General features: G+C 40.4%; 1 protein-coding gene across 1 annotated transcript; it reads right to left on the reverse strand.

Annotated features, from left to right (window-relative positions):
- Window positions 1-2,087: 2,087 nt before the first annotated feature.
- LOC130417685 (protein NYNRIN-like) lies at window positions 2,088-24,118 on the reverse strand. The gene is made up of 3 exons (XM_056743393.1): window positions 20,761-24,118; window positions 12,914-13,066; window positions 2,088-2,554 (listed from the first exon to the last, which is right to left on the reverse strand). The coding sequence occupies exons 1-3, from the start codon at window positions 24,116-24,118 to the stop codon at window positions 2,088-2,090; spliced, it is 3,978 nt and encodes a 1,325-aa protein (XP_056599371.1).
- Window positions 24,119-25,459: the final 1,341 nt, after the last annotated feature.

Raw genomic sequence — 25,459 nt, forward strand, 5'->3', positions numbered from 1 at the left:
ATACTCAACTTTATATTTCCTCGATGCCTCATGAAACCCAGCAGTTTCATCGAATAAAGGATTGCATAGTTGACTTAAAAATGTGGATGAGTAACAATTTTTTACTACTAAACTCGGACAAAACAGAAGTGTTACTTACTGGACCGAAAACTGCTATGCGTAACAACCAAGAATACTGCTTAACGATTGACGGATGCTCCATAAAATCCTCGTCATCAGCTAAGAATCTTGGCGTTGTATTTGACAGTACTCTCTCATTTGAAAGCCATGTCGCAAACACCTGTAAAATTGCATTTTTCCATCTTAAGAATATATCTAAATTACGTCATATGCTGTCACTGTCAGATGCAGAGAAATTAATTCATGCATTCATGACATCAAGACTAGATTACTGTAATGCACTTCTAGGTGGTTGCCCTGCGGGCCTATTACAAAAACTGCAACTGGTTCAAAACGCGGCAGCTCGAGTTCTTACACGTACAAAAAAGTATGAGCATATAACCCCGGTTCTGTCAACCTTGCACTGGTTACCTATAAAGCATCGCATTAACTTTAAGATCTTGCTTATTACCTATAAAGCCCTACATGGTCTAGCGCCGCAGTATTTGAATGAACTTCTATTGTATTACAGACCACCACGTACATTACGCTCTAAGGGGTCCTGTCAGTTGGTAATACCTAGAATTTCAAAATCAAGTGCAGGTGGTAGATCCTTTTCTTATCTAGCGCCTAAACTTTGGAATATTCTTCCCTGCACGGTCCGGGAGGCAGACACACTCTGTCAGTTTAAATCTAGACTAAAGACTCATCTTTTTAATCTTGCATACACTACACCTCCATAATATTAATCCTCAGAGGATTTAGGCTGCATTATTTAGATCAACCGGAACCAGGAACACATCCAACAACAAATGATGTACTTGTTGCATCAAAGAGTGCAGAACAGTACTCTACTCTCAGCCAGTCTTGTCTCTTTGTTCCAAGGTTACCGCAGGATGCAGTTCATGCCCAGACCTGATGGCAGAGCTGAGAATGGGAAGCGGTGACCTGACAAGTGCTAAGAGGATAGAGCTGGATAAAGGACGCGACAACTTTGTTTTTTTCTACAACATTTCAAATGCTATTAGATTGTTAATGATAATCTTTAATTTTTATATTTTTATTAAGCCTTGTTGTGCAAGCACTGATGAGCTTGTGCAGAGGCAGCAGCTTTTGCCAGAGGGGAACTGGAATCCCCTGGTTGGGCCTGGGTTCCCCTGAGGTTTTTTTTCTCGATGGTAGTTTTGGGTTCCTCACCACCGTTTGCATATTGTTTTGCACTATCTGCCTGGCCGGGGGGGCTGCTTTAGAATTCATACTTGTATTAAATGTGTCTCATGTACAGCTGCTTTGTAACAATGAAAATTGTAAAAAGCGCTATATAAATAAAGTTGAGTTGAGTTGAGTTGAGTCAACACAGGCAAGTTATTTTTTACCTTAAAGGGCTGAACCTTACTACTTGATCTCACTAAATTCAATAAATATTTATCAATTTATTTTACATCAAGGCTTTTTTTTTCTTTAACTCATTTATATTGTTTCATTTAAAGACATTTAAAAACTTAAATGTTCAAGTTTTGGGGGGACACCATTACTCAATTAAACTTATTAAAGCTAACTTTCTGGGACGGGAGCTGGTGTCGCCCTCCAGGTAGTGGGGTCTCAAGCGACCGCTTAGAAATAACGTTCAGCAATATTTAAAAGATTTTATAAAAATAAACATTCTAAAATGTATTTGAAACACCAGCTATAGGCTACATGCAATCCAGTTATTTAAATTATACATATGAACTAAATCTATTGTGAAATAATTTACTGATGTTGATCACTCCACCTTAACACAAACAGCAATAGAATGCACAAAGTGCACTTTTTTCATTAAACAATTTGTGTGTCTCAGACGGTTGTTTTTAAGTTGCAGTCTTTATTTTCTTTGTCACTCATTGTGGATTTTCTTCAGATCAAGTCATTCCCCTCACCTGCCTGATGCTTTACAAAAGGGTTTTGTTTACATTCAGCTGCTACAAGAGTGTTGTGAATGAGGATTATCAAGCTTTTGACAGCAGGGGACGAACATGGCTGATCACATCATTAAAGCCGATCGCAACATAATTGGGAACTTCTTGCCCCGGGAAGGAAACAAGCTGCCTCCCCTCACGATTGGTATGCTCATACAGAACCCAAACACCACTCTTCACTTTATGGGATGTAGCTGTGTCACCAAAATCAATATGATGAAGATTTATCTCCTGGTTCAGAACTACATCTCCTCCTGCATAATTTTTGTGCTGAAACAGCTGGATTTCAGGGTTCCTCAGGTCTTCTGTGATTATTCTGAGAGAAGAAAATTTCCCTTTGTCCACAAGGGTAGGGTACTCTCCTTCCTCAAACACCCGTTGATTTCCGTCATAATTGATATCGTGATATGCGACCCATGGTGCGCCGATGACTTTCAAAGATGAGATGCTGTCGTTCAAGCCTTTCTCTACCAAGTTCAGCACATTGCCTGTGAAATCTGTTGTACAGTATATATCAGCAAAAAATATTATGAAAAAACCTGAAGCTTGATTTTGTGTGCCATCACCTTCAGAATGACTACCAGGTGAACAGATCTTTATATTTCTCTAGTTAAAGAGTTTAATGTTCTCATGTCATACTGTGGTACATGACAATATTGTATCATTAGGCCTAAGGGAGAGCGAGGACAATTCAGGGGTTAATTTTAACATGGATGCTTTCCTGTAGCTCAGTGGTAAGAGCATTGCGTTGTTGTTTGATCCCAGGGGATTGCAGATACCTAAGTATAAATGTATAGGATAATGCATGCTGCCAAATGTAAATGTAAATGGATGTTTTAATATACAGGTTGAGCGATTTGTGGTTTCAATTTCCTTCGAAAACACTCTTTGTCCAATATCTAAAAACTTCACAGAAGACCGTCATGAGACAGTAAAATAAATACCAAAAGCACAAACTGCTCGACCCTACACACTATACAAAACATCCATGTTACAAATAACACCCCGTTAGTTTGTACCCTGTTCCTAACTGAACGGATTATGGTATTATTCTGCCTTTACGTGCTTGATAATTCCCACTTCAACATGGAAATAATTGAAGAACGGTGCTCTTATAATGTTAACAGACAGGGGAGTAGCAACAGTCTCAAGCGATCATACGGGTTAAAAAGTGTGTTATATCATTATATCTGTTCAATCTCTCCTCTATATGTGTGAGACAGATGACAGTTGTGTGTCTGCAGGAGGTCAGAAGCGTTCTTGGGGGTACAGTCAGTTATTAACAGATAATGTAAAAACAATGGTGAGAACACAGCCCTGCGGGTCACCCGCGTAGGGATGAGTCACGAATTTCGAATATTCGATTAATTTTTTAATAATAGAATTTCGAATAGTGTGTGCGATCTTAAAAAACTCGCCGTGTTTACACGCGTGACGCGTTCATGTAACCAAAGGGTGACGCTGCCAATAAAGTCGCACCTTAAACCTAAAGGCTGTCAATCAAGAGACAGTAGAACAAAACATTTTCTCACAACAATTGTTAACGAAGTTACGCACACTGTAGACCCGCGTGGCATAACGGATACGATAAACTGAGACGATATCAAAAATGAGTTCATGTGGGGTCCTTTAATAAAATGAATGAGAATAAAGTGCAGTGCAAACTGTGCAATGTAAAGCTGGTTTATCATCGATCAGCAACTACGATGCACAATCATATGAGGGCGAAGCACCCAGCAGGTCCATCCACAGGTCAGCAGTCAGTTACTAGTTTATGGTCAGAACAACCAATCTGGACGCCAGACGGGCGGAGCAAATAACGGCTCTAACTAGCAAGATGATCGCTAATATGCTTCAGATCGGCTTTGTCGGAGGAGAGGGTTTTATAAATCTAATGGAGTTTGTTCAGCCCGAGTTTACTGTTAGTCTAGAAAAACCATCACTGCCAGACTGGAGAAACTGTTTCATGACAATAGAAACTGAAGCCTTTTGAGCTGTTAATTCATGAAATCGTTCCGGACTGTTAATAAGTGTCGTCATTCGGTTGTTAATATATTAATGTTTCAGCGCGTTATCTTAATGTATGGCTTGATGTAGATTTCCTATTCCATAATAAATAAAGCAGTGTGTCGTCACAGATTTAAAGCGTAAATGTTCTCTCTCTCTCTCCGTGTGTGTGTGTGTAATACTGTAAATGCGTCCATGTGGGGGAGGGGTGCGAATTTCGTTCTCATGGATCTTCGAATATTATTTTTGCTCTGAATGCCCATCCCTACACCAGAGTTTGATGTCTCTCTGTTTAAAGCTCGTCTGTCACAAAGCTGCTAATCCATTGACAGATAATAACAAGAACAGAGAGATACAATGAACTACATCAGTACATCCCTCTGGACATTTGTGTGTTTCACTCTCTCCGCCCTCATCATGACATCACTTAATGTCTTTAACGTCTAAAACACTTATTTAAAAGTCAAATCTGGTGTCATGGAGATGGTACCAATCATCCATTTCATAAGGAAATCTCTAACAGGATACCAGCAGATAAACAACTTTTGTGTTGATTCATTTCTCTGATGGATGATTGATTCAGTCATGAACACAAGTCAATGAAAGACTGACAGAATGTTTTATTTCTTCAATACATTTCTTCTGAACTCACAGAAGTGTTTTCTCCTCCTGATAATCACTCGTATCATAGTTTGTGTTGCACCATTGCTATGAGTTCATAATACAGACACAAAAATCTCCAGTGAGTTATAAATGGTTGGACTGTTTTAACACAAAATGAAATAACAATAACTGAATAGGTTCATTTTTTCCCCCAATATTTTACTCAACAATCCTTCATTTTAGTGTATCTGGAATATATAAATGAAAGCAGAGAGAGAGACTTGACAACAAATCCTCAAAAATAAAGTTGTTTGTCATCTGTGTTCATGACTGAAAGAAGATCACTATACTCAGTCACAGCTGATGTGTTCCGTCATACTTTAGCCTGTTTTGTATGAAACTCATTTATTAAGTAGATCCATTCAAATAAACACTATTTGAATTGTTCGTTAATCATTTTTGTGTAAGAATGGAAAGAAAAACAAATGATGGGCTGATGAGTTCAAATTTGCATCTTGACAGTGTTCATTCATCTTTTAACAGAAAGTCTAGACATTGGTGATTTTTTTATATGCCTAAGTTTTTTTTAAGCTTTTAACAAACAAGAGTATCGAGTTTAATGGCAATGAATTAATTAGAAAATGTTCTTACATTGTCAGGGACCACAGACGAGGCTTGGACTTAAAGAGGTGACAAACATCAAGCAAGGCCAAATTCTTTGGACGTTCATAGAACATAAATCCTTTAGTTTAGGTGCTCTGGTGAAAAGCTTGTAAATAAATATACAGTAAATACAGAAAGAGATGTGTAACGGTTAAAAGCCTTGTGTCTCGTCTTTCACCAAAATGTATTGGATGTCTCTGTAATGGGATTTAGTGAGTGACAGCCATGTAATCTAAATAAGCCATCTTATTTAACGGCTAACTGGTTGATCGTGATTATGAGAAAGGCATTTAGAGAAATATAAAAACTTTCCTGTAGCTCAGTGGTAAGACCATTGCGTTAACAATGCAAGGTTGTGGGTTCGATCCCAGGGGATTGCACATACCCATGTATAAATGTATAGGATAAAGCAATGTAAGTCACTTTGGATAAAAGCATCTGTCAAATGCATAAATGTAAATGTTATGAGGGCTTTAAGGTCAGCATTACATTCAAAGCACCAGGGTTGAGGAACCCATTAAAAATAACTGAAGCATTAAAGAGCAAAATAGGAAACATTGTGTATGCGAAAACCCTGCTTGATGGAAACATTATGGTTATATGTAAAGATGATGCACAAAGAGTTAAAGCATTGCTACTAAAATCATTGGCAGGATACACAGTGAATTGTTTGATTTGGAAAGTAAAAAGAACAGTAAGAGGAAAAAAAGTAGGAAAACAGGCAAAAATATGACATATACAGTACAGTTAAGAAAGTTCAGCAGGCATTACATAAAGTTGAAGAGTGGGCTCAAAAGTGGGGCTTTCGATTGTATGTGGAAAAAAACACAGGTGCTATGTTTCACAAAGAAGATAAATGTTCGCGTTAGGTTATGTCTTCATGGAAAACAACTGAAGTTACCAGTGGTAAGGTTTCTCAGAGTTAGATTTGATGAGAAATTTAACTTTAACACACATTGAAAATATAAGTAATGCACTGAAGGTTATGAGATGTTCAGAGGGCAATGAATGGGGGGCAAGCAGTAGTTCTCTTAAAAACATATATTTGGCAGTTATCAGATCAGCAATTGATTATGGATGTACAGTGTATGGATCGGCAAGCCAGCATATACTGGAAAGAATTGACAAGGTGCAGACACAAGCTTTGAGAATGTACTGCGGAGCATTTAGGACATCACCCTTCAGGTAGAAATGGGTGAAATGCCTTTAGAAGAAAGACGCAAACAATTGAAAAGGGTATATTGGGTATCCTTAAAAGGCCACAACAGCAAGCATCCAACTAAGGCAAGTTTTGAAGATTTGGGAGAGCAAATATAAAAAGAATTGGTTGTATAGCTGATGAAATGGCACAAACAATGGATTTAGTAAATAGGAAGTAGGGGTGTCCCAGACTAAGGTTAATAGAAACAACAGAGAGATGCAATAAACTCAATCCCACAAACTGGACAAACAGTTTTTTGCAGGTCACAGTACGTGACAGTAATTTCAGTATTGATTTAAACAATTTTAAAAGCAAAATAAAGATATCAGGTTTATAGAAAATAAACAAGTGTAAATGAAACTGGGGAAATATAAATGACTTATCAGAGTTGAAAAAAAAGGATCTTACATGTCCATCCATCTTCTTCCGCTAATCCTGGGCCGGGTCGCGGGGGCAGCAGTCTAAGCAGGGATGCCCAGGCTTCCCTCTCCCTAGACACTTCCTCCAGCTTTGCCGGGGGGACAATGAGGCGTTTCCTGGCCAGCCAGGAGACATAGTGCTTTCAGCGTGTCCTAGGTCTTCCCCAGGGTCTCCTCCCGGTGGGACATGCCCGGAACACATTCCCGGGAAGGCGCCCAGGAGGCATCCGGAAAAGATGCCCAAGCCACCTCAGCTGACCCCTCTCGATGTAGAGGAGCAGCGGCTCTACTCTGAGCTCCTCCTGAGTGACCGAGCTTCTCACCCTATCTCTAAGGGGTCGCCCAGCCACCCTGCGGACAAAAGCTCATTTTGGCCGCCTGTATCCGGGATCTTGTCCTTTCGGTCATGACCCACAGCTCATGACCATAGGTGAGAGTGGGAACGTAGATTGACCGGTAAATCGAGAGCTTCGCCTTGCGGCTCAGCTCCTTCTTCACCCCGACAGACTGGGACAGCCACCGCATTACTGCAGAAGCTGCACCGATCCGTCTGTCAATCTCCCGTTCCATCCTTCCCTCACTCGTGAACAAGACCCCCTGATACTTGACCTCCTCCACTTGAGGCCGGAACTTTCCACCCACCCGAAGTGGGCAAGCCACCCTTTTCAGACTGAGAACCATGGCCTCATATTTGGAGGTGCTGATTCTCATCCCAGCCGCTTCACACTCGGCTGCAAACTGTCCCAGTGCATGCTGAAGGACCTGGTCTGATGGGGCCAGCACAACAACATCATCCGCAAAGAGCAGAGATGAAATCATGCGGGACATCCGTGCCGGAGTCCAACATGCACCGGGAAAAAGTCTGACTTACTGCCGGCAATGCGAACCAAGCTCCAGCTCCGGTCGTACAGGGACCGGATAGCCCTTAGCAAAGGGTCCCGAATCCCATACTCCCGGAGCACCCTCCACAAGATGCCGCGAAGGACACAGTCGAATGCCTTCTTCAAATCCACAAAACACATGTGGATTGGTTGGGCAAACTCCCATGAACCCTCCAGCACCCTGGAGAGGGTACCGAGCTGGTCCAGTGTTCCACGACCGGGAAGAAAACCACACTGTTCCTCCTGAATCCGAGGTTCTACCATCGGCCGGATTCTCCTCTCCATTACCCTGGCATCGACTTTCCCGCTCTAGGAATCTAGCTCTAGGAGTCTTACATGTGTAAAATGAATATGATATTGTTGATCCATTGAGCCAATGACACACTACGGTTGTGCTTCACACTTTATCAGGCTTTGACACACAACTAACAACACAAATATAGTGATGAGGATTATAATGAGATTCAAGGTCAGCAGTGATATGAACACCACACATCAATAAAAGAGAAGGACCAGGAAAATGAGTGAATTAAAGAAATAAATAAAATGCTCTTGCATTAAAGATTCAGTTTGTAGATTCAGATTAATGAAGTTTAACACAAGTACTTGTAAAGAAAACAAAGTCAATTTAGATCAAATGTTCGATATATTTTCTTGAACTCATTCGTTTACATTTCTTGTACAATTCTATTGAAAAAGTAATATATTCGCTGCATATGGTAATTCATTGCCACAGTATTATCTGTCCATTTTTTTGTATTATTTACGAGGGGCACCTGCACTAATTGTGTCTTTGCTTAAAGTTAAAAAAGCATATCAAAAAGTACTAAAATTAAGATTTCAATAAAGGTATTCCCACAAGATGACTTCATATTTGTTATTCTTATTGTAGAAATTAAACACTTAAACAGTGTAAACCATTATACAGTGCAGCCTCCGTTTCTTTATCCAATCATGGAAAAGATTCATACAACTGCCAGCAGGAAATCCTGACAGCAAGCCTGCATAAAAAAAGGCAATTTCTGATTCTTATATGTAGTTTATATAACTGTAGCTCATATCATCTCACGTCCCTCATGATTCAACTCTAACACATTTACACCATAGTATTTAAGTGCAAGATTACAGCCTTGAGTTTCGGACAATGTCCTTTATTAAAATTACAACCATCACCTAGCCATTTTCAAAACTCTGTAACAAAGCACCTGAACAAACTTGACTAATTTGATCAAATAGTTTTAACCTACAGTTTATGATCGCATATTAATGCATAATGGCAGCATGTGTTCAAACACAGCACAGCTGACATTGATCACCTGCTCATTATATTACTGCATCATCACAACACTTTTCGTATTGGAAAAGGAAATCAATGAACTCTATTACAACGTCTGAAAGCACCATGTGTATAGTCACAAATAAGAACCTCGGTGCAGGTTTTGAATAGGCCCGAAGGGAACTAAAATGACATTTGCCATGAACAGTATGCAGATCATGCATGAAACGTTGTTTGCAGGTGAGGTAGGGGTGATGGTCAGATGGCCAGAGTTCGATCTATGCATCTTAGGAGATCACAGACTGGTTCTTCCTAAAGTGTAAGGTGAAGTTGATAAAGATGTTAGAGCATTTTATAAACACTTTTTTTAACAAAATACTTTACCCCCTCACAATTGATATGGTTATATCTAACTAATGACAATACATCATATAGAAACATATTATGCAAACATAACTGTCAACTACCATCTGTTATGCGTCAAGCTCAGTTCCTGGAGGGCCGCAGGTCTGCAGAGTTTTGCGCCAACCAGTTCCAACCCACACCTGCTTGGCAGTTTCCAGTAATCCTTAAGACCTTGATTAGATGAATCAGGTGTATTCGATTAGGGTTGGAGCTAAACTGTGCAGAGCTGCTGCCTTCCACAAATTGAGTTTGACAACTGGGCCAGTGAAACCAGACCGACAAATATGAATTGTCATGGTATAGAAAAGGGTCCTGCCCAAACTGCTGTTATAAAATTAGAAGCACACAATCCTGTGGAACAGGTCTCCAGCTCCAGCCCCAATCAAACACAGCTGAAGCATCTAATCAAGGTGTTCAGGGTTGCTTGATAATTACAAACAGGTGTGCCGAGAGAGGGCTGGAGCTTTAGTCTCCAGGAACAGGGTTGGAGAGCCCTGCTCCAGAATGTCATTATATGCTGTAGCATTAAAATTTGTACTCACAGATCACTTTTTCTGTTGTTTTAGGCTTTTGTCATGATATTGGTTTAGCATTGATATAAATATATTTTAGTCATAGATTATGTACATGTTTAGATAAAAAAAAAAATTGTAATTCAAATATTTTACCATTTTCCCAAGATCTAATGACTCCTAGTTGTGAAGCAATTTTTATCCGTCTAATCATATTTTGTACTGCAGATATAAATAACCATATTAACAATAGATCAGGGGTGCCCAATCCTGCTCCTGGAGATCTACAATCCTGCAGAGTTCAGCTTCAACCCCAATGAAATACACCTGCCTGTTGTTTTTCAAGTAATCCAGAAGATCTTGATTAGGTGAATCAGGTGTGTTTGATTTGGGTTGGAGCTGAGCTTTGCAGGACAGTAGATCTCCAGGAGCAGGACAAGGCACCCCTGCAATAGATTGTTCTGTTTATACTACGGTCACCTGATGTTAAGCATTTATATTTATAAGTTATGGACTGTGTGACGGCCCCTGCTTTATCGCTGCTCCAAGTAACGGATAGTTCCCGGATGGGTTTATTGAGGACACCTGTTGCTGATTTCCCTTTTGGTCTTGGTTTTGCCTTGTTTTGCTTGATTTGACTTTGGTTACGTTATCCATTTAACATTCTGCTTCATTACACTTTCATTTATACACTTCACTTCATACCACTGACTCCTGACTATTTCATGCGCAATTGTTTTTTTATGTATAGTTTCATTTCGTTAATAAATTCTATACATTATTTGCACTTTCTTGTGTGTCTCCGTTTTTGTTGCATCCTTTTCGAGCCATAAGCGTAACATACTGCATAGCCTACATTAAACATTTCTTCTACATTTTTTAATAAACCGTTTGCATGAAGAGGAATAATATGTTCACCAGAAAATAAAGAAATCTCTTTTGAGTCCAATTTATTGAAAGGTTACATTCGTCATAAAATAAACCTTTTGTTTAAAGACCGGGTAAAGAAAATTACAAGAATTGTTTCTAAACACATTATAAATATTAGACATGTATTGCTTTCAAGTTTTATTTTATTTACTTGGCCAAATATGAATGATTAAATAAACACCTGAGTGATCAATATCACAATATTTTATGGTGTGATATACTCAAAACACATTCAAAATTGGTTTACCCGGACTTTAATAGGAACCTATTAAACAAATGACTACCTGGGAGGAGGATGTGTCGCACTTTCCACAGCTAAAACATCCAAGAAGTGTGGTGGGCTGGCTGCAGAATAAAGATCAGTTAACTCTTTCAATGCCATTGATGAGGTATCTCGGCATTTTAAATAAAAACCAAAGAGAGTCTTTACGGCAATCGGTGTTTGTACTGTTGTACAGCAGGTGACGCTATTAAAAGTGCAGAATCCCAGAACCTAGAACAAATATGTTTTAGCGGATTTTAATGCTTAATCTGAGTGTAATCTGGGCGGAATCTTTGACAAAAAACGTTAATTGTCTCAGCTGTTTAATCAAATTTTGAAATAAAAGCTTATTGAAAATATGAATAAAAATGAAAATCAAATTAAAACTATATTAACTGCCCATTATGTGCCATTAGACTCCCTGCAAGCAGCTCATGTGGGGCACACGTTAGAGTGAGGTCACTCTCAAATCACATGACCATTGACAACTCGTGTCGGCAAAGCCAGCGTTGCAACAAGACAAGTGAAATAATGACAGGAGACAGGATTATAGTTGAGAAGATAAGTGTTTCCGTTTGCATTAAAGGAGTCAAATGACAGGCCTTAAACGAATATTATCGATATAATGTGTTTCACTTCATACATTAGCAATCAATCTCACAGCGGCGGTGCTGAAGCTTTATATTTCTGCTGCTCCACTGATGACACAAGAACTGTGATCGTGAATCCAGGAGGATCGTCTGCTTTACAGTGAGTCTCCATCCATCTTCCACTTCAGTTCTGTACATCTGAGTGTGTTGTGCTGGTTTAGTGACTCGTCAGTTATTGTCTGTGTTTCTAGGAGATTTCAGCAGTTGTGACAGAGACAAAGAGATGCAACAAATTTGTCCAAATACTAAAACATGTGCAACAGCAAGTAATATCTTTGTACATTAACAATTTTGTTATGAAACAAAATATATTGTTTTACTATATTATATTATATTAGACAAATTTTGTGTGAGTAAAATGTCTATTTTGAGGCATGTTAAAAATGTATTTTATTTTAATATCCAATTAATTATTTAATTTACAAATGTTTGTAACAATTACACTTTCTTATAAATAATATTGTTAATAACTTTTGTTCTCAAATAATTAGTTCAATTTTGTGCAATTAAAAATATAGTTGGGTTTTACAGACTGTCATTTTGTGTATCACTTTTCTTTTGATATTTATTTGATAATATGTTTTATATACATATATTTGTCTATTTCTTTCCTGAAATCAGTAGCATTCATTGGTCTGACAATGCAGTGCAGCTGCAAAATAGATCCAACTTAAATAAACGAAATGACTCTAACAATCAGCTAAAAACAAAAAAGGAGAAAATATTTGTTAACATTGATGTAAGTGTGAAAAGAAAATTACATTAAAACAGGAAATATCATTTCCACAATTCATATTGAAATTTTTGTACCAACAATCATGAAGGTGTTTCAGATCTGGTCTGGCATATATAAAAAATAACATAAAATCAACACTTAATATACAAATAACTAAACAGCATAGAGCAAATACACTACATTGTTTTTCACAGTGTTGAATCCAGTTTTCAAAGACTAAACACTGCCATTATTTTAGTTTTTAAAGACTCATTCATGCATCACCTCTCTCCCATTTTGATTATGGCAGAACACGTATGAGTCCTGCTTACACTCATGTGAACGGATGATGAGCTGGAGGTTGTTTCTGTTCAGAATGTCCTCTTTGACATAAGGACCCCAGTAACATCCTCCTCTTCTGATCTCATTGGGAATACAACCGTCCTGAGAAATGGGGTCACCCCACAGCAGGTCCAAAATCTGATCTGACAGAATGCAAACCAACTATTAGCTGTATATTATTGCCAAATAATGTTTCTTGGTTATTTGATTTTATAGGTTTCAATCGGTGTTTGAAATTATTGACATTTCGCTTATCTTGAATGAACTGAGAAAAATGTCCCTTTACCCGCAGTAAAACATACATTTATCTGTTTCCACTCATGGTTGTTAGTGTTTGTGAATTCTGAGGAATCTTGTTCAGACTCAGAGGACAGAGACGAGTTGAGAATGTGGTGAGACCTGCTGAAGCTGGAGAGACCGAACTCCTCTTGCCAGGGCCGGCCCTAGCATTTTGGGGGCCATAAACTGATGACAACATGAGGCCCCCCATCATCTAATGTACACAATTTACTAACCTTACACAGATTAAATCACACTGACAATCTGACAATGTCAAATTAACAACACAATATTATCCCTTTACATCCTCCTGTAGCTCAGTGGTCAGAGAATGGTTCTAGAAACGCCGAGATCATGGGTTCGATCCCAGGGATTGCACATACACAGAATGTATAGTATGATGCAATTAATGTAAGTCGCTTTGGAAAAAAGCATCTGCCAAATGCATAAATGTTAATTCTGATTTGTAAATACACAAAATAACTTAGAAATCTTAAAGTGTGCAATCAGTTTATTCAAAAGAAAGAGTTTACAAGCAACACATCAAAAGTAATAACATGCACTAAAGTCAGTTTAACTGTATTTGTGAATTATTAAATTAATCTTTTAAAGGACACTGGAGGATGTGGTGGAGGCAACAGATAAGATGGAAGCAAGGCCAATGTAGGCTGAGACAGGGCCAAGACTGTCATGTGAGGAGGAGGCAGCTGCTACACTAAATAGATGGAAAAACAGTAAAGTAAATTTGATTGCTCACTATGATAATTTAGTATTTTTGTGTTAATTTTAATATTTCCTAATAAACCTTTGTACATGTAGTATTATTAATATAAAAAAGGCTATTTTAGTTTTATTTCAGTTAAGTGAGATATATAAGAAAGATATTTAACTGATCTGCATCTTCACCAGCTGTAAGTTCATTCTTTGGAAAATACTTCAAAAGTGCCCTTAAGGTGCCCCCTAGTGGCCACGGAGGCCCCATGCAACTGCCTATATCGCTTATTAGGTAGGGCCGGCACTGCCTCTTGCAGGGCCGGCCAGTTCCTCCTCGACGGTTCGAGTAATGGCTGATGAGAAGTTCTGAATTGAGCGTGTCTGGGAACTGTCTCGAGAACCGAACGGTTTGGGAAACATCAGGGAACCTCGTCTGATCATCATCTCATCGTATCAGCAGGTGTGTACAGGTTAGTGTGTGAAGCATTGCTCTTCTTTGGAGGCCTCAGGGCAGAGACGTACTAAAGAAAGCAAACGGTCTAATTTATAGGTTTGGGTTTCAAAGACATGCTGAATATTTATGTGACTCACATTGTGTCTGTCGACTCGAGCTATCAGAGAGAGATCAGTGGAGTCTGAGTCCCTCCACGGACCAACAGCAATTGGTGGTCAATCACCAGCTGAAGATCTTCTGAAGTAACTTGAGGATACGCATTCCGTGCATCTTAATGGATGTACAGATATTGAAATCAAATCATTTCAAACAATGTGAAATTCAGAGCAGAAGAAATCTAAAGAACCAAGCTTGTTAAAAAAGAATGAAGATAATTGAATTGCTCCTTGATGATGATTGGCCAATAGCTCTGGTAGTGTTTTTTACAGATAATATATCTAGCAAACAGATGGCATATAGGCCTATACAGTACATATACACTTTTGCATAATAACCTCAAAATATGAATAAATTTGTCTTTATAAAAAAAGTATTTTCCTTTTTCGAACCTTTAATGATGGATGTTTGTGCTTTTTGTATTTTATCATTTTGAGTCTCATGTATTATATACATATACATTTATGTAGACGCGTCATCGGGTTCTTTTGTCTTCAAGGACTGCTTTGTGTGTGCGCGTGTGTTGTGAGGAAGAAGTCTATCTCTATCTATCTAGGCTATCTCACTCATGGCAGAAACCTCACTCCTCCCGTGTTTTCGTCCCATCGACATTGATTTATTCGACCGTCGTTGGTGCAAGGACACGGGGATTCATGGCGATGCCCAGGGTGGAAGAGATGCTGGCTAGCTATCTCTCCCCTGGGACATCGTCGTCCCTGAAAAAGCCTTCTCTTCCCACCAAGCCTTGCAGAGTCACATCTGCGCTGGTGGGAAAGGCTTTTCAGACAGCGGGTCAGGCAGGTGCTGTCCTGCACACCATGGCGGTTTTGCAGGCGTACCAGGCTGGCCTACTGCATGATGTCAGCACTGGCAGGGTGATTGAGGAAGCAGCGTTTTCACACCTACGCTTGTTGTGGAAAATGTTGATCTTCAAGCTCAAAAAAATTGCTCAGACAAGGAAGGTCCAGGTGTCAAAGTTTCAACTTTATTTGTACAAGTCAAACAAAGTGAGATGTTCCAAGTCCCCAAAACAACTGAAAACTTGGTGTTTTCCAGCCTCTACTTATAGTGAAACTTTTCAAAGGTGAACCAATCAGGTAATTACCCGTTATCAACTTTATTTTTTATCATCCTAACTGTCCTTGTCTGCCACCATTATCTTTAGGCAACAAGGTTTCATGTCTAATAGTGGAATCTCAACCTTGACTTAATTTTTTAAAAAATAAGTTGTGCCATCTGGCTTTTCAAAAATGAGCTGTGCTATAATTTATTTGGGTCTGGCCTTCACACCATCCCTGGATTTTGTATTACTGAAAATGATTAAAATAGTTCATAAAATCAAGAATCATGCATAAATGTATTGATTATATCATTCAAACAATCTTATCGTTCCAATACTCATCTCTAAGTTAATTTGATTTCTGATCTACTAACACGTCTTTGTTACAAACATTCCTATGAATACTTCTTTATAATCGGGGTAAATAAAAAGCCCCATAGTACACAGAATATGATCAGAATTATACACAATATATTCCCCCCTTTGGGACTCCCGTAAGAGTCCCACACATGATTATTACTAACATAGGAGGAATTTCTACTTAAAATATGTGTTCTGCAAAACGAATATATGTGTACTTCAAAATGAATATATGTGTGCTTCAAAACGAATATATGTGTGCGTGAGCAAGAATAATTAACAGCAATGATAATAGTTATTGCCTTAGAAGGACATGCTTATAAGCTATAAAAATAGAAATCCATCTGACCGATTGGTTATCTCGTAACACGGACAACTCCTGCTTGTTACCATTTACTTAATAACAATGCCCTCTGTATTAGATTGCAAAAAATTGATCGTCCCTGACTGAGTATACTACCATCTGATGGTGAGGAGCAGGTCTAGCAATCCTCCTTACCGCCTGCATTATGCAAGGCCAAAAACACAGTAACATCAGAATTGGCGCCACAATGCAGATTATCAACATCAATATATTATGCAAATTGGGAAATATGTTGTTAAGCCAGTTCCATATCCAATTATCTGAATCTACTTCATCCTTTGCCATCATGGCAGAAAGCATTGAAATATTTTGTATTCCTTGTTCGATGAGATGTCCATCTGCATCGTTGTCTGGTATGTATGTGCAACAAGTCTCTCCAATCATAGCACAAACACCTCCTTGCGATGCAGTAAGTTGATCCAATACCAAACGATTCTGAAGAGCAGTAAAATGTAATCCTTGTAATTCTTCCTTGATTCCTTTCATCATGAGTTTTGTTGTGTTGATGAATGAAGAAAACTCATATCTAGTGATTTCCAAACCAGTCATCAGTGATTCTACTCCTATTGCTGGAGCAAATGCAACCGCAATCTTTTCTGCAACTGTCCATATGTGATGATTTTTTGCACTGGGCTGTCCGTTAGGAAGTTGAACAATCCTCTTCTCACACGCCGTTGACTGTTCATTGCTTGATGAGGCAAGATAATAACTCCTCCATGTAACTGAACCAAAGCACACAGTCCTGTCCAGTTCTTTGGTAGTGACAAATATATTTGATAGCCACAGAGCCAATAGTATCCTTCAACGACTCCAGTTCCCTTGCGATCAGGAACATGCACAGTTGAGCATGATGGACATTTTGCTCGTCCTTTTTCGGAAGTAAGAAGATATTGGTAGGTAACAAGTGGCTGTGGTACTTTATGAGTAACGGTGAAAGTTGTAACAGGGGGATTTAAGTCGTCTGCATACCGAAGACAGGCCATACAACTTCGTTTCACCGATTTGCTTATAGGCTTATAGATGTCTGAACATTTCTGCTCTGGTATCTTCCCCAAAGCATGACTTCCTGACTTTCTTTCATAACAGACTAGATTGTTAGGGACATGTTTAACAGTTGCTATCTGTGCAAAAAGTCTATTAGGAAGAGGGTGTGGAATCCAAGTGTCGTGCATCATATTCTCATCAATTTGGGGTAACTTTAGTCCTATTTCTTCTCGTAATTTAGCGTCAAGGCCTTTCTTTCGTCCAGCAGCTGCTACTGCAGCCTTGGCTGCTTCAAATGTGTTGTTGGGATTCTGATGTGGCCACCAATCCCCTCCGGTGGTGCTGTGAGGAAAGTGAGCACAAACATAACAGTGTCCGGCAGCATTCATTCTTACGGTATGATTCGTCAACCTCCACCACATGTTAGTAGCATAATGATGAGGGGGATTGGGGTGTTCCATCCATGCGTCGGAAGGCTGTCTCATCTTGCTGTTGACACTTCGTCTTTTCTTTTGATGCTTTGACTCAGACTCTGGAACCAGTAGATCGCCGAACAAATGTTCAGATGATGTACCATTTACTCCACAGTCCACCCGTCCCAAGGTAGTGTTCAAGACGTCCATGTCATTTGGATCCATATTCATGCCGTTTCTCATAATAATTGGTATTATTATTACACATGTTAAAATGAACATCATAGAAGCTATGCCTCGCTCTCCGCACAGTCCTCGAAACCCCCTGGGATGCCATGGGTGTCGCTTTCCTTCCATTGTGATAGCTGCTACGGTTCAATTCACCTCGTATCCTTCGGTACGATAATTGAAGATCATCCACTGACCTGGTCTTAACCTGGATCCCGCTTTGAATCGTGTGTGACAATTATGTGGTTTTAATGTCAAAATCCCTGTATGTAGGTTAATTGAGGGCCAAAGCAAATATTGGGTGTACACAGTCAAAGTCCAACTAGGTTTTCTTTCAGTCCATGTATCCTCTTGTGTTGAAGTAAATCCTACTGCCAGTATAGCATCATCCCGCGGTAACAATCTCAAAGTGTCTATCTGTGACTGTGGTTGTCTTTGTCCTGAAAATGCAGACACATAACCAGAGATCACCAAGTCATAACAACACTGTCTCTCAGTACATTCACTTCTTGATGGAAAATAGAGCGATGTCCTTCTTATTCGGTCCGCAGGTAGTTGTCGGTGTGGAGAATCGATCATATGATATGGCCTGAACTTCTCAGCAAACTGCTTAAAGGCAGCTGACATCAATCATGTATTCCTTTTTTAGGTCTAGTTTCTTGGGTAATGTGCACACTGGTATTCCCACTCCGTGATAGGTAAGTTGTGACGTGTAGTTGTCAAAATGTTCTGCGCTCGATTTATAACTGGTCGTTGTCCAGGTTGTGTAAAGAAAAAGACAATAGTTATTCCAGCCAGGTTGTCGTAATAGGCTTGAACAGCGACTGAATGTCCTACGGCCAGAACCGCTGGATCTTGTTCCAGTATTTGTCGTGCTGCTGGTCCTTGGTGTAGTCTGGGGTACCACGGTCGTGAAGGATGTAGCACCACTCTCTCACTCCAGTGTTGTTGCCTTCCCCATGCGTATTCTTCCTCCTGCAGTGGAAGGCGTCGTTTCCATCCTATCTTAACCTCCTGTCGTCTTCTGTATCTCGCTGCTGACGTCAGTTTGATGATCCCCTGCAACTCTCTCCCAGGAACACACCCAGCCTTGGCCTCTATATTGTGATAATAGTAGCAGAAAGAGAGAAAGAAAGAAAGAAAGAAACACATAATGCATGTCCCTCTTATTGTCATGTTGGGATCTGCCATGGGCAAACAAAAACAAGGGGAAAGGGTTTTTTGCCAAAAACAACAAACAAAACATCAGCTATCTTCCTACCTATTTATATCTAAAAGAATATAACTACGCTACACGCCCCAAAAGGAAATACAATTCTAGACTTTCTCCCTTTCTTATATACAAACAGAGTCATAATAGCAAAATAAAAGTGGCACCCTTTTTCTGGTTTGGTTGTTTAACAAGCTAAGGGGTCTCAGATTCTTCACATTTGTCCATTGCTGTAATCATGGTTAACATAAATGCTTCAGAGTCATGTTGCACATTTATCTCTGTATGCAGTAACATTTGTCTAGCTGTGGCCTTAACCAACAACGATCTTAGTGTGGGGAGAACACAACAGAACAATATTGCAAAGATCATTAATACAACAGCAATCGTTATTCCTACTTTGGTCAGCCATTTTCCCCAGGACCCAAACATTGTCTCAAACCATGTCCCAAATGCCACATCTCTTCCTGCATTAGCCGTTATTTCATCTCTAAGGTTTTTCAACTTCTCCATAGCATGAGTAAAAGATCCATCAGGGGCAGTGTTATTAGGAATGTAAGTACAGCAATCTTCTCCAAACATTACACAGACTCCTCCTTTTTCAGCTAATAACCAATTCAGAGCTTGTCTATTCTGCCATGCCATTTTACTTGTTGGGGCTAGTTGTTCTCCAAGAGCTTTAAGTGCATCATTTGTGTAGTTAATAAACCTTTGTTGATTGTAATACAGATAATTTATCCATTCTGTGTTCTTATTTGGGGTAATCCATACAAAAATAGACTCAAATCCAGATTTAACTTCATCTCTTGCTTTAAACTGGTGTGGGATATTTCTAGGTTGACCAATGGCATCTATGTAAACATTTGGGTCACTCTGATAGGCCCTTTTCACTATTTTCTGTTTTGGCTCACTTTTAACATTCTCATTCGGATCCCATGTGATCATAGTGGCATCTTGTATTAGCTTTACTCTTGCACATAAACCTCTCCAGTGTTTTGGTAGTGTTGGTCTTAGTTTGCCTCCACCACAAACCCAAAAGTAATCAGCTATAGCATTAGCCTGATTTTCATACGATTCAATCAAGGGCCATCCTATTGTCATTTTTGGGCAATTTTCCCATCCTATCACTGTGAAATTATCTGAAATTGTAGCGGAAGCAAATTTATTATTCCATTGTCTTATTATCCCCTGCTGCCCTCTCATAGTCTTATCTAAATGCCAAATAGTTATACAATTCCCTTCAAAAATTCCCACATTATTGCCCTCTTTTTCATTTGTGCTATTGTAACATTCGTACTGCAATGTATAATCTATTTCATAAACTGCGGGAACTTCAATCATATTTGTTGGGATCCTCACATCAATATCCATACACTCCTCTCCCCATAATGAATGAGCATAGTAACGTTCCCTATTTTCACGGCCTGCCAGGGCTAAACATTCTGCATGGCAAAAAGGAACAGTGTTTCTCTTGGCACTGCAGTGCCCTGCATAATGTCCAGCGCAATGTCTGTAATCATATGGGTTTGGTACAACGAACAGTTTGCTCAATGGTGACGGGGTGCAAAACACGAAACTATCCATGTACGACTGGTCCACTGTGAAGTGTGCCCACCTGTACCATTCATTTTGAACAGCAATGTCTCTGGCGCGGACTCTGGAATCCCCTCAGGGGTTCTCTGACTATCATCTTGGCTCTGACCTTCGTCTGAAGTCTCCGATAGGTCCTCGGCTTCCTCGTCAGGTTGCTCAGGATCTCGCCGTCGCAGTTGTGGTACTCTGGTGCAGTGATTCAGATGGTACCAGGTAGTACTCCCCTCCACTTGTACTGCCGTTGGTGTTGCTCTTGTGACTGTGTAGGGCCCCTCTCGTCTTGGCTCATTCCATTTTCTTCTGAAGACTCTTAGATACACTTTGTCTCCTGGTACGATTGCACATGGAGCTTCTTCGTCCTCTCTAGGCCCTCGACGTTGCTCCTGTGAAGATATAGCCTCATGTATAGCAGTTAATTGTCTCATGTAAGTTCTTAACTCAACTTGCAGCTGTTCCAAAGGCGGTCCATCATATGGGCCTCTTAAGTAGGGCACCGGCATAGGCCTACCCGTGAGCATCTCATGTGGTGTCAAATTTGTAGTCCTGTTAGTTTGCATGCGATAGTTCATTAGTGCCAGAGGTAGGGCATCTACCCAGTTCAACTTGGTGTCTGCACAGATTTTGCTAATCTTTGCTTTTAAGGTTCCGTTTGCCTTCTCAACCATTCCTTGAGATTGGGGATGGTAGACACACCCTAGCCGCTGTTTTATTCGAAACTGTTGCAAGACAGTTTTTACAGTTCTTTGAATAAATGAGGAGCCGTTGTCCGAACTGATCTCAGAGGGAATTCCAAACCTGGGAATCACTTCTCTTGTCAAAAACTTTATCACAGTCCCAGAGCCCTGGTCTGATGATGGCACAGCTTCCACCCATCTGCTGAATCTATCTATTATCACCAACATGTATCTCTTCCCTCTGACTGACTTGATCATGTCGACATAATCCATTACCAAGTGTTTAAAAGGTCCCTCGGGTACAGGGATGTGTCCTATAGGTGCTGAAGTCCCTTTTCTCACATTGTTCTGAGCACAAATATCACACCCTGTTAGAAAATCATCCACTGTCGCTTGCAAATAAGGTGACCAATATCCTTGTTGCTTGATTTTTCTCAGTATCTCATTTCGACCGCAATGATCAAATCCATGTGTCTCAGAAATTAACACAGTCAATAGAACATGTGGTGCAATGATTAGTCCTTCATGAGATCGCCATACTCCATTTACATCTCTTGTGGCCCCCCTTTGCTGCCATACTGATTGTTCAACAGCACTTGCCTGCTCTTGTATGCGAGCAAGGTCTGTAATTCGGGGCTCGGGTTGTATTAACACCATGGGGGCCATTACAGCAACTTGGCACCCTGAGGCTTTTCTGGCCTCTGCGTCGGCAGCATTATTTCCTTGTATTACAAAGTCATTTCCCTTTTTGTGAGCTTGGCACTTAATAATACCCAAGAGTTTAGGTTGCATCATAGCTGAAATTAACTGTACTATCTGCTCAGCATGCTGTATTGGGGAACCATCACTTTTCCTGAACCCTCTTTGTTTCCAAACTGCTCCATAAAGATGACAAACTCCATGAGCATATGCAGAGTCTGTATAAATATTTACAACTTGCCCCTTTGCTAGCTGGCAAGCTGTGGTCAAGGCTTTCAACTCAGCCAGTTGTGCTGAACATGGCTGTTCACACTGCTGAGAAATTACAGGAAGAAATTCATTTCCTTCTCGTTTGACCACAGCAAAACCAGCATGATTTCCTAAATGGTCTCTGAAGCAGGAGCCATCTACAAAGTAATCAGCCGCCGCATTTAGTATGGGCGTAGACTCTAAATCTGGTCTAAGACGGGTAAACGCCAACGATTCAGACACACAATCATGTGGCGTGCCTTCATTATCCAGAGGTATGTAATTTGCTGGGTTTACAGTAGCACAATATTTTAATGTTACATCAGGATATGTCAAAAGAGCTGAATATGCCAGGGTTCTGGCCTGTGTTAAAACAAATCTACCTTGTTCCAACATTTCAACCACCTTGTGATGTGCATATATTATCACAGGGTATCCCATGGTCAAAGTAGAAGCCTTCTCATAAGCATAATATACAGCTGCAAGTCCTTGATAACAAGGAGGATACCCCTGTGCTACACTGTCCAACTTTGTACTATAAAAGGCAATGGGCTGTTTTCCCCTCCCCTTACAAGTCTCCTGCATCAATACTGCAGAGGCATATCCCTCTTTTCTGTTAGCTACATAGAGGTGAAAGGGTTTTGTATAGTCAGGACTTGTGAGAGCTGGAGCACTTTGCAGTTCTCTTTTAATGGATTCAAATGCTATTGTCGCATCATTATTCCATGTTAGTGTGGTTCTCAGATTTTGCTGCCCTGCCTGTTTCATTAAGGCTCTTAATTGGGCAGTTTTGATTGCATAATCCTCTATCCAATCTGAGCTGAATCCAGTCATGCCCAGGAATGTCATCATATGACCAACAGTCTGTGGAAGCGGCACTTTGCTAATTCCTTCCAATTGACTTTGTGATATTGCTTTGGTTTTATATGCAATTATTCTTCCCAAGTATTCTACCTGGGGAAGACAATACTGCAGCTTTGTCTTGGAGGCTTTATGTCCTCCTTCTGCCAATTTAGTCAGAACCTTAATGGAATCTCTGTGGCATTGCTCAAGTGTAGGGGCACAGATCAACAAGTCATCCACATACTGGAGAAGTGTACTGTCCAGTACTAGATCTTCCAGATCAGCTTTTAACAGCTGATTAAATATGTGAGGGCTATGGCGGAACCCTTGAGGGACCCTTGTATAGGATATTTGCTTCCCCTCATAAGTAAAGGCAAACAAATGCCTGCTGCTCTCTGCCAATGGAATACTGAAAAAGGCAGAGCACAGATCAATCACTGTAAAATACTTAGCATCAGGCGGCACATTTGTAAGCAGGGTGTGAGGATTCGGAACTTCTGCTGGCCAATCTTCTACTATGTCATTAACTGCCCTTAAATCATGCACCAAGCGCCATTTTGCTTTATCCGCTTTGGTAACTGGCAATATAGGGGTGTTACAAGGACTGGATGTCTCAAACAGCACTCCTGCTGTGGTTAGTCCTTCTATAGTACCTCTGATGCCTTTTATTGCCTCAGGTTTTAAGGGATATTGGTACTTGTGTGGCAACTTAGCCCCTGATTTTGTCTTAATGACTATAGGGCTAGCAGATTTTATCAGCCCAACATCTGTGTCATGTTTTGACCACAATTTTTCAGGAACTAATTGCTCCATTTCTTCAATTAGCTCCGTTTGTTTCATCTCTTTTTCTAGGATGATTTCCGAACTCATGTTTCTCTGATTACTGACTTCCACCTCTCTAGGAGTTCCCTGCATAATTGTTGCACATGCAATTTTCATGAAATGTTTATCTGCTGAAATAAAAATTAAGGGGTTGTCTGTGCTTTTCCATTGTATTCCCTTGGCTTTCTTCATCATTGGGCCTATTTCTTTGTTCTCACTTCCCTGCTCTAAATATAATGTTATATGGGGGACTGAATTTGGGATCTGGAACCATTCTTTAATAAAATCATTCCTGTCAACTTGTAATGCCGCTCCTTGTGGTCCTACAATTATGTGCTGTGAAATGAGGGGAACTTTCTTGTCTTTTGTTTCTTGCAACCACTTTTTCTCTATGTCTACTCTTCTCAGTGGGTCATATATCATGGTACAGTGGAATTCTAATTCAGGTAGCTTAGGATCGTTTAGTTGTTCTTTAACAAACTTTTCCCATTTTTGCACTGTCTTTCCTACCTCTTCCTCTAAATCTCCTATCCAGTAGGCATTGGCCTGGGGGGCTGTGACTACCATTTGCCTAACTCCCTTGCTGCTTATGTAAATACCTTCAGGGGAACATGATATTTGTAGCTTTAGTTTACATAGGGCGTCCCTCCCTAGCAGATTAACAGGGGTCTGTTCTGATACTAGAATAGGCAGAGTTACTTCTTTGTCCTTTGTCCTCAGACGCACTGGAGCCGTTATTGGAATTAGCTGCGTTTGCCCGGAAAATCCTACTGTCTTTGTAAACTTGCCAGACATGGGGAGGTGTGAGGCATGACTTGAACTTATACAGGTATAAGTTGCTCCAGTGTCTATCATCATTGGTGTGTTCTTGCCTTCAATATTGACCTGCAGCATCGGTTCTGTGTCAGCATCTTCCGTTATCAGTGGGTGCTGACCCCTCCCCGTAGGATCTTCTTGGCAGCCCTAGTATCCGATATCTGGACCACGCCATGGGTTGACTGGTCCCTGTTGCTGTTGTCCTTGTTCTGGTTGATTTTGTTGGTCCTGCCAGCGGGGTCCCTGTTGATTCTGCTCTTGCCATTGGGGTTGCTGTTGCCCTTCCTGCCATGGGGGTCGCTGCTGCCTCTGACCTTGCCATGGAGGTCGTTGTGGTTGGCCTGCTTGCCATTGGGAACTCTGTTGCTGGTTTGTATTCCAAGGGTTGGTAGGACAGTCTCTTCTGTTGTGCCCCTGTTGACCACATCCCCAGCATGAGTTCCTTCCTCTATTCTGTCTTCCTTGCTCTCCCTGCCCAGGTCTTGGGCCAAATCTATTTTGTTGTTCAGGCTTCACATAGATGACGATAGGTGCTGGCTGCTGAGGTCCACTTCCAGGTGTCTGTTGCACAGTGACTGCACCCGGTTGCTGTGTCATAGGAACTGGGACATTTACTGG

Source organism: Triplophysa dalaica, chromosome 1 (assembly GCF_015846415.1).
Source record: "Triplophysa dalaica isolate WHDGS20190420 chromosome 1, ASM1584641v1, whole genome shotgun sequence".
Lineage (NCBI taxonomy): Eukaryota > Metazoa > Chordata > Actinopteri > Cypriniformes > Nemacheilidae > Triplophysa > Triplophysa dalaica.

Excerpts from the sequence above, each read along its gene's own strand:
- LOC130417685 (XM_056743393.1), bottom strand. The coding sequence starts at position 24,118 with ATGCAGGGAACTCCTAGAGAGGTGGAAGTCAGTAATCAGAGAAACATG. Across the intron at positions 13,067-20,760 it reads GTTCAAAATGAATGGTACAG|ATCAGATTTTGGACCTGCTG; the intron begins GTGGGCACACTT and ends GCATTCTGTCAG. Across the intron at positions 2,555-12,913 it reads CATCATCCGTTCACATGAGT|ATTTCACAGGCAATGTGCTG; the intron begins GTAAGCAGGACT and ends ACTGTACAACAG.